We start from the raw sequence: 16,361 nt of genomic DNA on the forward strand, positions 1-16,361 counted from the left end.
TAATGCACAAAGCTTTGTAACCAACAAGGCTGATAGAAAAGTTCGGTGTTATGACTAAACAATGCCCTATGCTTAAGTTTAAGAAATGCTTGAATTTGAGTGATGTTAGTGAATTGTGACTGCCCTATTTCGACGGATGCATCTTGAAAATTTTGTGTTGTTGTGTTGTGATTCAAGTCGAAGGTGAAAATTGATCTCCATCAAGTCATATAGTCATGTAAGGCACAACAATATATTATTCCTCTTTATTAAAGCTTGTGGTTTAACCCTTTTGGCAATAACTTAAAGAAAGCGTGAGAACCTGAAGCATCACATGAAAATACAAGGAAAATTTTGTCTCAATTTTGTGCCGCGCGAGAGAGAAAAAAGAGAGGCCTTATGACAATCAGAGAGAAACGTTTGTATTAGCAAAAGAGAATTTCTTACTTTTGTTTTGGACTTCCAGTAATTTTTCCTTCACTATTTTTGTACTCTATTTTTGGCTAATGAATTTCTTCTTAATCGTTTTCGCCTATAAACGTACTTCACATTGAAGGAATCACGTAAATTTTAGTGTTCTTGTATGTGATTATTATATTATTTACCATAATTATGATTTTTTCCGCAACATAATTTTTTAAATCACATAATTAGCAAGTCAAATTCCGCTCAAATGTCATGCAATCAAGCTTTTTGCTAAATTAGAAAAAATAAAAAATAAAAAAATAGTGTACGGTGCCACTACGACAGTTGACTGTTAAGAGATTCGGATTTGGTCTTCTTATGTTAAGAAGGCTGTTGCTGTTATAGAAAGGATGTGAATGCATGCAGATACACATGTTTGAATAAGAATTCTATTGAACGGCTGTAAAAGCCTGATTGGCCTACCAACTACCAAGTTTACCTCTAAAACCCAACTTCACTGCAAATTTTACATACTTGATTGGTTTTATTTAAATCCATATTTATCAAATTATGTCTACATTATTTGACAAATACTCCAAACAATATTACAATTATTTACAATAAACTCTTAACTTAACCAAAAAAAAATTGGATATTCTTCAAATAGTTCTGCACCCCTCCTCTAGTGAAACTAGATATCAAAGCAAAAAAGAATGCATAAATAACCATGAAAGAGGAGAGTTGTGCAGGTTACATGGTTTGAATAACTTGTTATCATTGTGCAGCTACAGAGGATCTTTCTGAGGGGCTCCAGTATCTGTTTAGCAACCATATAGAGTCAGCTTCTACAGCATACCCATCTTGATTACGATTCCAACCAAAATAAGCATGAGTTCTGTTCTTTATATCTAAAATCCCATGACCAAAGCTGGCTTCGCGGTAGGCAGAGTAGCTTGGCTGGGGCTCTGTCATCCTGTAGGATTGAAAATTTCACAAGAAACATCTTAGTAGTATCAGAACAGCATCGAAGTACTAAAGAGAATATTTCCTAGAAGACCATTTCTCTATGTAATGTACATACTCCGTCGCCAATCCTTCTAGATTTCCTCCGTCTCCAATGGTTATGTAAACTGGTGCAGATTGGTCACTAATGGGAGTGCACAAGCCATTTACGATGTTGTATGCAACATTTGATACACGTTCCTGCATTGCAAACAAATCTTGATTGTCGGGATAGTATAATTACATATTTAATTTCTCATGTGCAAAAAAAGTCTGTTTTCTTCAACAGATCCATGTCCTATCAGAGAAGACATGTTTAATCTTAATCATGTTGAAACAATTATTCCAACAATGTAAAAGATTCAAAAGAACAAAACTTGTACACTAAATGAAGGAATTTGCAAATAAGCAACTATAGTTTAAAGGAGATTTTGCACTTACAGATCGTTCGTAGGCATGGACATGACCAGCGAAGACAACATCAACTTTATACTCCACAAACCATTCTTCATAAATCACTCTCATGGTTTCCCCTTCCATATAATGATGTACATAACTATTATATAGGGGAGAATGCATAAGAACGATGAGCCATGGTGTCTCAGTCCTGTTCACTTTTGGTAGTTCATTCTCAAGCCATTTGTATTGAGGAGTGTATTTCCCTGCAGATAAAAGTTTTCTCCTCTTATTTTCCTTAATAACAAAAAGTTTAATATATTATGAAGTTTGATATACTTCCATAAAATTGCATATATCATGCACATACAAGCAATTTCACCAGATCAGCTTGTTAGTAGGACTCACAGTCCCCAACGTCCTTTTCTACAACACAAAAGAATGTATAACAGTACAAAACTGGTGGATTTAGGTAGACTTCACTTTTCTATAAATCTCATATGATCTCATCTTGAACTCAAATTTACTAGAGTCTCTAGACATGGTGGAGTGTATCTTGAAGTATTGGTAGTTCCCCTTTGATCTATTAAATCAGGGAGTTAACCACTTAAATCAGCATTCCATGCCAATCTACTTTCCAACAGAAGAGATCATCTAACACTATATGAGTTGCTTCCACAAAAGTGATATGCTACAACTGCTTATAACTAAAGCCGCAGAAAATATGAGCTTGACTATTCATGTTAATAGTTATAAGTCTTTGGATTGTCTGATAAGAACCCGCAACGGATATTTTTTTTTAAAAAAACACACATTCTAATTCAAAAGTAAAATTTTTACCGAAAGCTGAGTAGGAGGACATGACAATGATATATGATGAAGCTCTCTTGATGGAGTACCAAAAAGGAGAAGTACTATCTGATGCTTTATATGGTACATGATAACGATTTGTATAAGGCTTAAATGGTATAGGTTCACCCTGCAATCAAATCACCATCTATCATAAATTTGAGAAAGAAAGAGATGTTTTGCAAAAAGAAAATTGTTTATATCATCATAAGTTTCATACGTTTACAGAGTTTTATATAGAAGAGAGATACAACCTATTAAGGAAAGAAATTAATGGCAGATTACAACCAAATAAATCAAGAAATCAAATCATAATCTTCAACACATACGAATCTTTGCAAAAAAGCAGCAGTATGATCAAAACCAGAAATAGATGCATACAAGATTAGGAGCAAAATCAATCTCATGATTCCCTGCTGTCCATATCCAAGGTTGATAAGCAGCATTTCTCTCTGTAAACCTTCCCCATGTATCCCACCTGTTGTTGTCATGAAATGGATAGTCATCTGCATAAGAGAGGTCTCCAACAAACAATACCGTCTGGCCTTTTGTTGGGTTTAACTCATAATGCGTAAGCGTCCTATTTGAGTCATGAGTTTGACCAAGATCTCCTGCTCACAATACTTGTTAGAGTGAGTAAATCTATATCATAGTAACTAACTTTCTTGCATTAGATATCATATCAGGTCACTTTGAAATAAGAGAAAAGTAATATTCACTTTGAAATAGCAGGAAAAGCACTTCAACCATGCTAATAACACTTCAATTAGTACCAATGAGACAAGGGTTTTTCGTGAAACCAACTTTCTGTCTGTTTGGTTTAACAAACGTTCTATTTAAATAAATAGATATTTTAAATGCAGTTAATGAAAATATAATTTTTAAAAGCGCAATTAAATGTTTGTTAAGATTGTGGTTCTTCTTTTAAAATCGTGAGCAAAAACATGGACTTTTCTACGTTTTCAATCTTCCATTTTTTTTTTTTCAAACACACTTCTAATTATGACACTTTCTACAATTCTGTTTAATAATCACCTTCGGCCAGTGAAATCACGGGGCCAAATAGACTTTTTATCTCTTGTCAATTCAACATTTCAAACTAAAAGTCTAGAACTAAACATACATGATGATCAGGCGTTCAGCTAATGATACCTTCAAGAAGACAAGTAAAATAAGCACATGAAATAGAATTACCTATCAGGCCGAAAGTATAAGGAACATCTGGACCAACTTTAGGAGGAGTTCTAAACCAGAACTGTCGCGTGGAATTCCCAATCCCGACCTCATAGTAATATTTGGTGTCAAACTGCAGTATTCATAAAATCAAGTTGCCATGGCCGACCAGATTAATTGTTCTTGAACAGGAAAAAGAAAAGAACACTAAGGACTAGTACACACCTCCAAATTATTGATGGTGCAGTGATGAATATAACCAGAGGTATAATTGAAGTACTTGTAGGTAAGAACAAAACCATCGGCCCGGCTTTTGAGCTGGCTGTTTTCAGCCCAGTAGAGTACTGTACTTAAACCGGGTTCATCTGGAGTAACCCAAGAGACAATCAGACCCTTTCCCACATGATCTCCTTGTGTTATATGGACCTTCAGATCCGCCCCCAAAAAAACCCCAATAATGTGTTCGGTCAGATACTAGGAAAAGAATCAAACTTTGGATTTCAATTGGTTCATTATTTGAATTAAGTCACTGATTATGGGGGGAACTTTCCATTTTTGGGAATTAACAAGAAATTAAGCTTATGGAGGAAAGAGATACCCGGAATGAAAGTTATAGAAAGGCATGAATTCTCAATACTTTAATAGAAACATACCTGTTGGGGAGCATTGTAACCAGGAGGCACTCTGAAAACATCACTGTCTAATGGCATATCCAGAGATAAGTCATCATTCCTTACATAGCTACTTGTTATCCCACCATTACAAAGCTCTGAAACGCTCAGAATCAAGCACATAACAACAAGAACAAGACAACTACAGTCCCGACCCAACACTCCCATCTTTGTCTTCCAATCTAATATCCCAATGAAAAACCCAAAAACACACCCACGAAGTACAAAGTAATAAACCCAATTCCCACCAAATTATAGTTTTTGTTTTACAAGTTATGAATGTGATGGGTAATGGGTGCTAAGGAATATTCATGTTTCGATAAGAAGATACTCGAAGTTTACGTTGGACAACTGAGATGGAAGGTGAAGCTACTGGTCGTGGTCCGTGGATAGCAACAGTTGTTAGAGATGAAGACGAGTTGGAACACGTGCGGCTGCAGCTGTTGGCACACGTGCTGCTGTCAGTAAAATGACCAATATTATAAAAAATCATGGAATATTCACTGGTTTTCGCATGCATGTGTTGTTGTCGAAATTTAACCAATAATTACTTTTTGCACCGATGAAGTTCAGCGTCTTGTTATTTTTTCTTCATGAATTATCAATTGTGATACTTGAGCTTCATCAAATTGACATTTTATAACAAAAAGTTTCTTTTTATCAGTCAAATAGGTTAAAATTAATGATCAACAATCATATGTAAGTCATATGTCATTTTAAATTTTTTTCTTTCACTTTTGCCCTCCTTTCAAACAAATAAAGTTAATATGTTTACGAGGGATAAGCGTAATTTTCTTGGTCTGAAGTGAGGGCAAAAGTGAAAAAAAAAATAATAATTTAAAATGGTATATGACTTGCACATAATCGTTGACTATCAATTTTAACTCCTTTAACTAACGGAATTGAGCTTTTTATCATAAGATAGTAGTTTAATAGGCAGGTGTTATAGTTGGTAGTTCATGAGAGAAAAGTGCCAAGATGCTATAATTTATGTAGGTAAAAAGTAATTACTCCTTTATTTAATTACTTATTTTTCGTTTATTAAGAAGTCATTGAAGCCAGATTTGCTAGGGAAGCACCTAAATCTTAAAAAGAATAAAAAAACACAAAACAAGTAAAAGAGTTATCAAACCGAAGGGATTGTCTACTGTTCGTGGTTGGAATGGAGGTGGCCCGTGGAGCTCACAAACTAAACAAGAACATTAGTCTATGGACCACCGGCCTACACATGCCGGTTGTAATCGACAGACTTATTTCTTGCCAAAAGTGTCGTCGTTTTATCCTTCGATAATGGGCCTGAACCATCTGGCCCACTTTCACTCCCAAAACGAAATGTGTTGAGCCCCAACCACTCCACCATTCAGCACTTTCATGGCATTCACTCTTTGCCAAGTAATTTTAGATAGTTTGTTTGTGTCTTATTAAGAATGATATGACTATTAAAATCACCATTAGATTTGTAATTGATTATTATTGAATTTTGATCAAATGGTAATTTTAATAGCCACATCATTTTTAATAGAACACAAGAATTACTTTCCTTTGCCTATCATAATCATCAATTTTATTATTAACTTGAAAATTTATTTTTTTTCACTTTAATTGAAGATTGATTACATTCATGCTTATCATTCAAGAGTAAATTAATCATATCCACAGTCAACTTGTGGGCATTGCACCGTACGTTGAAGACAATTCGTACATGTGAGCTCCATTTAATAGTTTCGGGAAAAATTAAAATAGACAGAAATTTCCTCTAAATCGTTATGGAAAAAATAATCTCAAAGTCATGTAAAATAATGCCAAGTGTCTATAAATATTTACAAAGGACATTAAATTTTTAACCTCATTAATAGCAGTTTACTAATTTAGACTAAAATATATATTACATGGGTTACGTTGGAGGATATTTCCTCCATACAAGTTTGAAGAAAATTTCTGTCCAATCAAAATATATATTACGTAATTTAATCATTGTATTTCAGAGTATTATAGAGTCAAAATGCATGTGTGTGCATTTTAGTAACGTTCCTTGTCCACATTTAAAAATCAAACCATTCCTTATATTTTCCGTCTAAATTGATGACCTGGTAAAAACTAATTAATCAGTAAATTCAAGGCCACCCTTGTAAAAACTACAACTATATCCCAACAAATAATAAAATTTTAGAAAAAAAACTAAAATAAAATAATTTTTTTTTTTTAGAAGAAAAGTCTACGATGGATGGAGGCCAGCCTCGAGTGACCGCAACCCCACAAAGATGGGGGTCGAGGAGGCAGCCAACTCCCCAAAGATTGGGTTGGAGGTGGCCTCCACTCATATGGGGCTTTGTTTCTACTGTTTTTAATAATTTTTTTTGTAATCCTATTATTTTTCAAGGTATAATTTTGCTTTTGAAAATTTGATTTAGACCCCAAGTTGTTAAACAATCAAGATTACCAAACTAGAAGTAATTAATCCAATTACCACAGTAATTAGTACCAAAATTAAGCAAAGCATAATTTTGGTAATAAAATATAAACTTTTTAAATAACTCTTTAAAAATAAAACAACTCGGAGTCTGTTAAAGTAATGATTAAATGATTAAATTTACCTTTTTCTATCGGCTTAAACTTTTAGGATAATTAGTAATTTAACATGGTATCGGTCAACCTCAAAGGCATCCTTATAGAAGACTTGTATTATATATTGTTGTTATACTTACAAAACTTTTGTAACTCTTGAGACCAATTTATAACTCTGATAAACGACACATTTACCTCACACCGTAGTAGTTCCAAAACCTCATACCTTCTTCTATATGAACCTCGTCTGTTTCAACCCAAAATGAAGTTTTTAGCTCCAAAAATACACCGACTCAATCATTAAGTACTAGTCTAAATCTTACATCAAAACATATTTTAACACTAAATTTTTCAATACTAAATATCTAACATATTTCACAAGGATAATTTGGCGATTTGCTACTGGAGTTTCTACTACATCAGCAATTTAAACATAACAAAAACTGAGGAGACTGATTTTTAAAGTGTTGAAAACCCAAGGAGTTAATTATGTTTTTTTTAAAAAAGCGTTGACCCATCCAACGCTGAAGTCCAGCTCACTCTCATGGCTTAAAAAAAAAACGGGACGGTAGTTTGAATATTTCCTACCTCTGTGCGTGTTTGATGCCAAAAATATTGAACTTGATGCATTGTAATCATCAACACGTTGCCTTATTTTGCAACATTTGTTTTGGCCGGATGCCCACTTCCCAAATCCAGGATGATTATTAATGAAAGACATTAGTTAAAGACCGAACCGCCCATGACAAAACACTTCCAACCGATCCATGCACAGACTTGAGGAAACTTCCAAACCATACCTGTCCAACCTTCCTTCAGCGCGTTTGTTTTTGTTGTTCCACCTTACCTTATTTAAAGCATACATTCTCTTCATTCATTTTAATCAAATCCCCACTTCAAAATAAGTTCGTAGATGGCAAATGCAAGCAGGCTTCATCACGAAAGCAGCTCAAGCTTTGATCATCCTTACATGGAGAGCAGCGAACCAGCCGCTCACACGTATGAGAATTCCTTTATTCAGCCCTACATGGACGAATTTGTACAAGACCAGGAACAAAACAAGGTGGCATTAAATAAAACTATACCCTGCATTTTAAGTTTTTTTTTTAGCGCTTTTAACACGTTTTGAGAATGTTTTGTTCAGGAAGGAAGCCTTTCGACAACTCTGGTAAGCAATGGGTGTGTCGATTTTCTAGGGAGAATTGCTGACAAGCAAACGACTGGAGGATGGAAGGCCTCTCCGTTCATCATAGGTTTCACAATTAATAGCAAATTAAGAAATTCTTTGTTTGTTTTTTTTTTTTTGTTTGTTTCTTTTTTTAATCCATGCACGTGACATGTGGGTGGTATTGTTGTTGCATGCATATATATATATATATATATATAGTGAACGAGGTGGCGGAGAGGTTGGCATTTTTCGCAATTGCGGTCAACATGGTGGCTTACTTGGTGACTGAGATGCACCAGTCGCTTCCAAATGCTGCTACTCACGTGACCGATTGGATAGGGGCTGCTTATGTCTTAACAATCCTTGGAGCATTTCTTGCTGATGCTTATTTGGGCCGCTTCAAAACCATCATCATCTTCTCTTGCGTTTATGCTGTGGTAATTAATAATTACAATGCACTAAATTAAATTAAACCCTCCGCCCAATTTTCCCACGTGGTCTAAGTAACTTGTCATATCTGTGCAGGGAACGCTGGTGTTGACACTCTCAGCCTCCATAGACAGCCTACGTCCACCTCTATGCACAAAACGACCGTGCATTAAAGCAACGGACGGCCAAACGGCATTCCTCTATGGTGCGCTTGCGCTTATAGCTCTCGGGACGGGGGGTATCAAGCCGGCCATGTGTCTCATCCTTCGGCGAGGACCAATTCGATGAGGCGGACGAAAAAGAAGAGCAGAAGAAATACGCCTTCTTCAACTGGTTCTTCTTAGCCATAAACATTGGTGCACTGCTGGGTATCACGCTTTTGGTGTACGTAAAAGAGAAGAAAGGGTCGGGTTGGGGTTTTGGAGTTCCCGCCGTGGCTATGATCGGCTCCATCGTTATACTGGCTGCCGGCATTCGAAGTTATCGCTACAAAAAGCCCATGGGAAGCCCTTTTACCAGGTTTCTTCAGGTCGCCGTTGCTTCCCTGAGGAACCATTTTAGAGGGGTTGAGGTGGGACGTGTAGTTGACCTTTTTGAGGTCAACACCAAGGACTCCGATATCGTGGGGGCTCGAAAGCTACCTCATACCGCGCAGTACGGGTGAGTCAAATTTTAAGATAAACATAGCTTACATGTAAAAGTTACATACTCAACGGCGCGACCATTCCCAGACGGGAGCAGTGCTGAGCGTCTTTTGGTTGCTCCCTCAGTTCTTTCTCATGGGCAGCGCTGAAGTATTTACTTATGTCTGACAGCTGGAGTTCTTCTACGATAAAGCTACCGACGGGACGCGAAGCATCAGCAGTGCGATTTTTCTGGGCGAGGTTGGGATCGGAAGCTGGCTGAGCACTGCGCTGGTGAAGATCGTTACGAGTACTGCGACTGGGGGGGAAGAGAAAGGGTGGCTGAGGAATAATTTGAACAAGAGCCGCCTTGATTATTTCTATTGGATATTAACGGCTATTAATGTGGTTAATTTATTGGGGTATTTGTCGGTGGCTCGGCGATATAAGGGCAGGGGTCCCAGAGGAATTGTGCGAGACGAGCCCGTGGTTGAAGGGTTGGGTGAAGTCAAAAGAGAGGAAGATAATGTTGAATTTCGAAGTGTGATGTTTTAGAAATCAAGGCTGGGTTTGCTTAATTCTGACAGATTAAAAATAAAAAATAAATATATAAATGTTTGAAAAGTGATGTTCATTCTTTCTTTCTTTTATTACATTTAACAATGTACATCATGGTACCATTATCTTAAATAGATGAAGCTAAAACCACCCAATCTCTTCTCTCTGCCTTGTTTTCACATGAAAGACGGAAAATTGCAATAATTTTTAACAATGGAATGCGCGGGTTTGGGAAGATACAAATCAAGGATTTCAACAGAATCTAGCAGAATGCTCAAATTAATTTAAACCAGAAAGTGGTGAAAATGATGTTGCTGCTGCTTTACTTCATTCGGATTTGATCGGAGGGTTTTCAGTTCCATGATCATCCTCCGAATTTGTGGGTTAAGCCAAACCTAACCTAGTGGCCATGGCACTGACAATGAAAATGATGGTGCTGGTTTACTTGAGTTATAAACCTTGGTAAGAATTGAGAAAGAAATATGTGGGCCATTGTTGTTGTTGCTATTTTTTTTTCTATTGGTGATGATAGGTAGAGAAAGAGGGTATGAACTAAAGAGGTTTGTGGGTACATTGGATGCTTTGGTTTAATGGTTTAGACAGTTGGAGACATTTAGCAGGTGCTCTCATTGTTTTGAATTTTCTTACTTCATTTGAATTTTCAATTTTCACAATTGATTTTCATAATTTTCTTAACCAATCTCGTTTTTATTTTTTTTTATGTTGATTAGTCATATCTACATTTGACATTGTAAGTCTAAGTGTTTATGTGGGTCGGATGAAAATCTCAGTCTGCGGCACATGCACTAGGCTTTTACAATGAACAAGTAGCTCAGAGAGGGAGTAATATCATATGAGAATTAGTCAAGTCATATGTGTTGATCAAGCAAATCTTAGGCAATAAAGTATAAAAGATGTTCCAGATCAAGCAGTACTCTAAATGGTTAAAAGAACAAATTTTTGGCACCTGCTTTGTCGATCGAGTAGTATCTATTCAATCAACTTCTAGCAATGTCTTTGAACTTTGAATTCATTTATTGAGCTGATTTCATATAGGATTGTCAAGTTTTGAAACGACACATAAACTCGACAAGAATTTAATACACAATTAAATGGTTATGGTTATGGTTGAAGAATGTAATCATTTAAATTAAATGGGTCGGATTAAAGTTGACCTATATAATCTTATAACTATGTTTATTCTAAAAGTTTAAACTAATAAAAATAAGTAAATTTAATCATTTAATAAATATTCTAACAATCATAATTTAGATGAGGTTTAAAGAATTGTAGCTATTTTGAACAACTAGTGGAAGACACTCAAATGGTTTTGCAATTATTTTTTAGTTGGCAGAGTTGTTATATGTTAGCAGAGATGCCAATAATGCAACACATGACTTAGCCAAAGTGACCATTAAACAAGTCATAAATAAGATTTGAATTGAAAAAATTCTTAAATATATATGTGATATTGTTTTGTTAGAGCAATTTGTCTATTAATCAAAAAAGGATTTATAGTCACTATCATATTAGGACGTGTGTCATGGCTGTCTAGAAAAATCCTACTATTATTTAACAAAAAATCATTGTAGGTCCTTTACCAAATTTTTTTAAAAAAGATGATTTGGATTCCTCGAAGAAATGGAGGCCATAACTCTTCGTAATTTCTCTCTCCAAAGTCTATGATTGTTTGTGCCTTTCTTACTTTAGGAGACCATATTTGCTTCTTGCATGGGACAGCCAAACAAGAATTGTTCCTTCCAAATTACCTTAATCGCAATCCAGTTTGATCCCATTGAGGTGGGATCACTTGGTATGGGGTTCAATTTGATGAATTGTTGATCTTTCCTGGTCGGTCTATGCTTTATCATTGTCCCAAACTCATCATAGGCATTTCCCCCACCCAACTAAGCTCTTGGACATTTGGTTTTGGCTTTTTTATTGATTTCTCACTTCCTCCAAATAACCAATTTGGTACCGCTCAGTATTGCTACTAATTAGTATATGTTATATGATTGTCATGTATATAGTTGAAATAACGTGACAATAAAAATTAGTATTTAGATTTTTTATTGCATATATATTTATTTCTCGCACCCACTTTCATATCAAAATTATAAAATTTGCTGTTAAAGTTAGACGCATGTTAACTTAATTAATAGACTAGAATGAAAGAAATTTATTTAATTATTTTATAAAAAAACTTTGTTAGAGTCTAGTGGACCGGTTAGTGGTGCCTGTGTTACTCATGTGGTCGATATTCTTACAAGCATATCTCATAATGTATCACCATGAATGATTAAAAGCTAAATCTTTAGATTGAGAAATTTTGGATGATTCGCTTCCGACCGGAATAATGCCAAATGAGTATGGTTATGATGGCAAATAGAAACCAGCATGCTTGGCCAAGTACTTTAGCAGCATAAATAGTGATGACATAAAATTGGAGAGAAGTTGGTTTGGGTCCTTTCACTTCCCATGCCATAATTATGATCTGCAGGCTGCAGCATTAGCTTCATTCATAATGTACGCATATATATCTTTTCTGCAGACTTTTCTTGGTAAATCAAACCATAAAATTAACATATAAAAGCATACGGGATTTCAGGCCCCATGGCCCCACATGTGCGACAATGATCATCATATTCATCCCCCTTTAATACTCTCTCTCTCTCTCTCTCCCCTACTAACAAAAAAGCCATAAAAAAAAAAAGTTGAAATAAGAAAAAAAAAAAAAAAATCATACACACACAAGCTTTCTGATATAGGGTAGTGCACTTTTTTTCCAGGCAAAGCCGTAGTTAAAAGTCAGGAATTTGGGGGGTCAAACATTCTCTGATGATGATGATGATGGTGGGAGAAGTGGCTGAGTAAGGGCTGGCTTGATGTGGCCGGTTGCTCTGTTGTTGCCATGCTCCGGAGTGGACTGAATCGCAGCTTTTTCCTGTGCAAACTTCCTTTCTTCGCTTTTTCCCCACAGGACGAGGTACAATCCCACTATGATCAACACTGCCCCAATTATCCTGTACATTTCATCCAGAATTAACCCCTATATATATATTCCATAATTTTCCAGAAACCCTACTTTTTTGGGTAATTACATGTTACCAAACACGACATAACCTAGTTTGGTCTTTTTACACGTGTAATCATAGAGAGAGAGAGAGAGAGAGAAGGAGAAAGAACTGACCCTCCCAAGTAGAACTCTTCCCCCAAAGCAAGGGAGGCCATGATAGCGACAACAAGAGTCTGAACAGGTTGATACACTGCCACGAACACGGGGCCACCTCTGTCAATGCACCATATCTGTACAGCGAAAGCTATCCCAGATGCCACCACACCCTGCAATATATTTCCACGCAAACTTTCATATCCTCATTTCATTTTCAAATACCCACCACCCCCCAACATTATTGTATGACTCCTTTTTTATTTGTACCATTTAACAACTAAAGCAAAAGTTTCAACACATATATATGTGTATATACAGATAAAGCTATCAGCTACGCGTTAATTCATTGAACTTGGCGTGAACATAACCGCACATGAACAAAGTTACCCTTTTGTTTCAGAATGAGACTTGACAGACTTTTTTCAACTCATGTTGACCCCCAAACTATAGCTGCTCCCTCCTGATCTTGGCCCTTGACAAGCCATTTCATATCACACAAGAATAGTACGCCACCTAATTTTAAGCTTTCATCATTTTTCACCCCACTTTTATCGTTTGATGGTATCTTTAAAGTTGATACCAACTTAAAGGCTCAGTAAGGACTTAAGTGTCTTTAAACTATTTCTTAGTTGACTAGAATAACCAAAAAAAAAAAAAATTAAGGCGTGAGTTATTATAGGGTGTGACTGACCGCATAGAGGATAGTGAAGAGCTCTCCACCAGAGTGAAAAATCCAAGTCTGAGGGTCTTTCTCAAAGATGAGAGCAATGACAATGAATTGTAGAAGACCGAAGAAACACGTGTAGGAGGTGACGGAGAGGCGAGCCGGGTACTTCTTAAGAACCGGGGCTTGGAGGACGAGCCAGCCGGACCAGGACAAGCAATGGCCAATAAGGTAGATGCAGCCGAGGGTCCAGCTCTTGCCGCTGGCATCTCCCAGCTGTGAAACAAAAGCAGGTGTTGTGTTGAGCATCATCGTTTGCAGTGGCGGTGTTGGGCTGTATATGGCTGGCCCTTTGTATAGAGTGATTACTGTCGCTCCAGCCACGCAGCATATCGTCCCCACCACCTTTCCGATCCCGTCCTTCCGATCTAGCCGTACCTTCTCAATCCTGCATTTCAGGAAATCATGAATTAATAAATAAAACACACACGTGTTTCACCATCCAAACACAACAACAACAAAGCATAAGAGACAACTTGCCGGAGTAAGGCTGCCATGAGAAAGGTAATGGCTGGAACCGAGTTTTGAATTGCTGATGCAAAAGTTGGAGATGTGTTGTCTAAGCCCAGCAAATAGAATCCTTGGTTTGCTGTTATTCTGTCACGTGAAAAAAGGAGTGATTAAATTTACACTTAAACAACGAGAGATTATTTTTTAACGTGTGTTATTCTCAGCACCATTTTCGTAGCACCATAAAGTCTTAAGAATTTTAGAAGATATGAAGCAACAAGCAACAGTTATTTGATCATACCCAACGAGTGCAAGGAGGAAGAACTGAACGAGAAAATTTAGAGTGATTGCTGGCCTCTCCTTCCTGGTGAAATGAAAAAGAAAAATTTTGTTACGTACGTACGTGCTACAATTTTAGATGATCATCATGAATTGAAGGAATATATATTAATTATTAGTGAACGTACTTCTCTAGAAAATATGCGAAGGGAAGGAGCAAAAGCAAAGCGATGATATTCCTATAAACTGGGAACACAAGTTTGCTAATGCCCATGTTAAGGGCGGCTCTGGAGACAACATGGAACCCGGCATAACCGAACTGCAAGGCCAGCATGGCCCCGTGCAGTTGCAGCCTTTCCGGTATAGAGCACCACATTCTGTTTGAAGAGCTGGAATCGGCGGCGTCCGCCATGGAAGCAGCAGATCAGAACTCTAGAGGGAGGTGAAGAAGAAGAAGAAGAAAAAGAAGAAGAAGGGGAATGCAAGTGATGGAGAGCTAAGTGAAGAGTGGGAGATGTAAATATAGCGGAAGAGAGTGAGGGGAAAGGAAGTGAGTGTGGGCCCACAGTGGGCCTAAAAAGACGTAATTGTCAACTGTTGATAGCCCCGGTTGTCTCCCACATTCTACTCCCCCTCCTTGGCTGACAAGACAACCCCCCCAATCGCACTAGGTGAAATTTTTTTGAACAAGGAAGAGAGAGAAAAAAAAAACTATTTAACTAGCAGGTTTTGTTTTGGCGCGATGCCATTAATGATGATAATTGAGGAGAGGACGAGCCGCCATTGATAGATAGCGCGCACGAGGGGGGTGGTGGGTACCCCATGTGGTCTCATATACCCTCTCTAGTCTCAACTCCTCTCAACCCCACCAACAGGCAACAGCTAGCCCCTTGTTGTATTAATCTATCGATCTATACACGGCCCCTATAGATCCTAATATTTATATTTTATCATCAACAATTATAATATTATTAATTATCAGCCACAAGTCTTACCTAATAAAATAATTACATTTATAATATTAGTTATCAACTGATTTTTTATTTATTTTTATTTTTGGTGATGTTACTCCTAATTTCCCTAAACTTTTTCTAGAATTTTATTTTATGCGATCAAGTAATTTGGTTGTAGAATATGCTTAATTAATCAGATTTGTTTTAAAGTTGACATGGACTTACTCAATTTTTTATATATTGATAATACTTTTACTTATTTTTTTGGCAAATGTTTCTTGGGGTTGTCTCAACTTGCAATCCAATTTTGCTTATTGAAAAGCTACTACACCTTATAACGTCATAATAGTGGGTAAAAGTAGAATACAATTAAAGGATAAATACAAAATTGATGTCTATGATTAGTCTAAATTATAAATTATTTCATGTAGTATAACAAATAATTTATATGTCTATGCAGGGCCTAAATTATAAATCACTCTATGTAGTATAAAAAATAATTTATAAGTTTTTATGATAGGCCAAAATAACAGTTTACTTTATAAAATTAATTTTCGTTAAAGGCACTAATTGTTGAAGTTTTGAAGGAATATTCTAGCGGACACATAACGATAAACCCCATTATAAGAGCGAAAGGAAGAATTAATGGAAGGCATTAGTCTTTATACACCAAGGCATTCAATAATATGCATGATAGTTGGAAGATTATGTGAAGCAACTACAGCTAGACAACGTGAGATGTTTTAGAACGATGGTTCCAGGAAGTTCAAATACTATTTGTGAATGTGTGTATCAAGTACTTTGCATTGGCAAATGAAATGAGAATATATTTCCCCTGCCTTCTAGCTAGCTGGTTTCCCTTATTTGAATAGGAAGGAAGATCGATCGATCGAGCGACTGCTCCTTCAAAGCCAAGCCTCCCTTGAACTTGAAAAAAGCATTCAAGTAGCCAGTTTCACGTGGAG

General features: G+C 36.6%; 2 protein-coding genes and 1 pseudogene across 2 annotated transcripts; 1 reads left to right on the top strand and 2 right to left on the bottom strand.

Moving 5' to 3' along the window:
- Positions 1-897: 897 nt before the first annotated feature.
- On the bottom strand, positions 898-4,837 carry LOC132188990 (purple acid phosphatase 2). The gene is made up of 8 exons (XM_059603449.2): positions 4,458-4,837; positions 4,030-4,230; positions 3,826-3,937; positions 3,013-3,242; positions 2,623-2,761; positions 1,828-2,048; positions 1,466-1,587; positions 898-1,357 (listed from the first exon to the last, which is right to left on the bottom strand). The coding sequence occupies exons 1-8, from the start codon at positions 4,641-4,643 to the stop codon at positions 1,159-1,161; spliced, it is 1,410 nt and encodes a 469-aa protein (XP_059459432.2). The 5' UTR covers positions 4,644-4,837; the 3' UTR covers positions 898-1,158.
- Positions 4,838-8,067: 3,230 nt separating this feature from the next.
- Positions 8,068-9,613, top strand: LOC132191048 (protein NRT1/ PTR FAMILY 8.3-like; annotated as a pseudogene).
- A 2,719-nt stretch (positions 9,614-12,332) lies between these two features.
- On the bottom strand, positions 12,333-14,940 carry WAT1 (Walls Are Thin 1). The gene is made up of 6 exons (XM_059604096.2): positions 14,632-14,940; positions 14,466-14,528; positions 14,195-14,311; positions 13,682-14,102; positions 13,009-13,160; positions 12,333-12,841 (listed from the first exon to the last, which is right to left on the bottom strand). Exons 1-6 carry the CDS (start codon positions 14,853-14,855, stop codon positions 12,643-12,645), a joined length of 1,176 nt encoding a protein of 391 aa, XP_059460079.1. The 5' UTR covers positions 14,856-14,940; the 3' UTR covers positions 12,333-12,642.
- Between the last annotated feature and the right edge of the window lie 1,421 nt (positions 14,941-16,361).

This window comes from Corylus avellana, chromosome 9 (genome assembly GCF_965113065.1).
Source record: "Corylus avellana chromosome 9, dhCorAvel1.hap1.2, whole genome shotgun sequence".
NCBI lineage: Eukaryota > Viridiplantae > Streptophyta > Magnoliopsida > Fagales > Betulaceae > Corylus > Corylus avellana.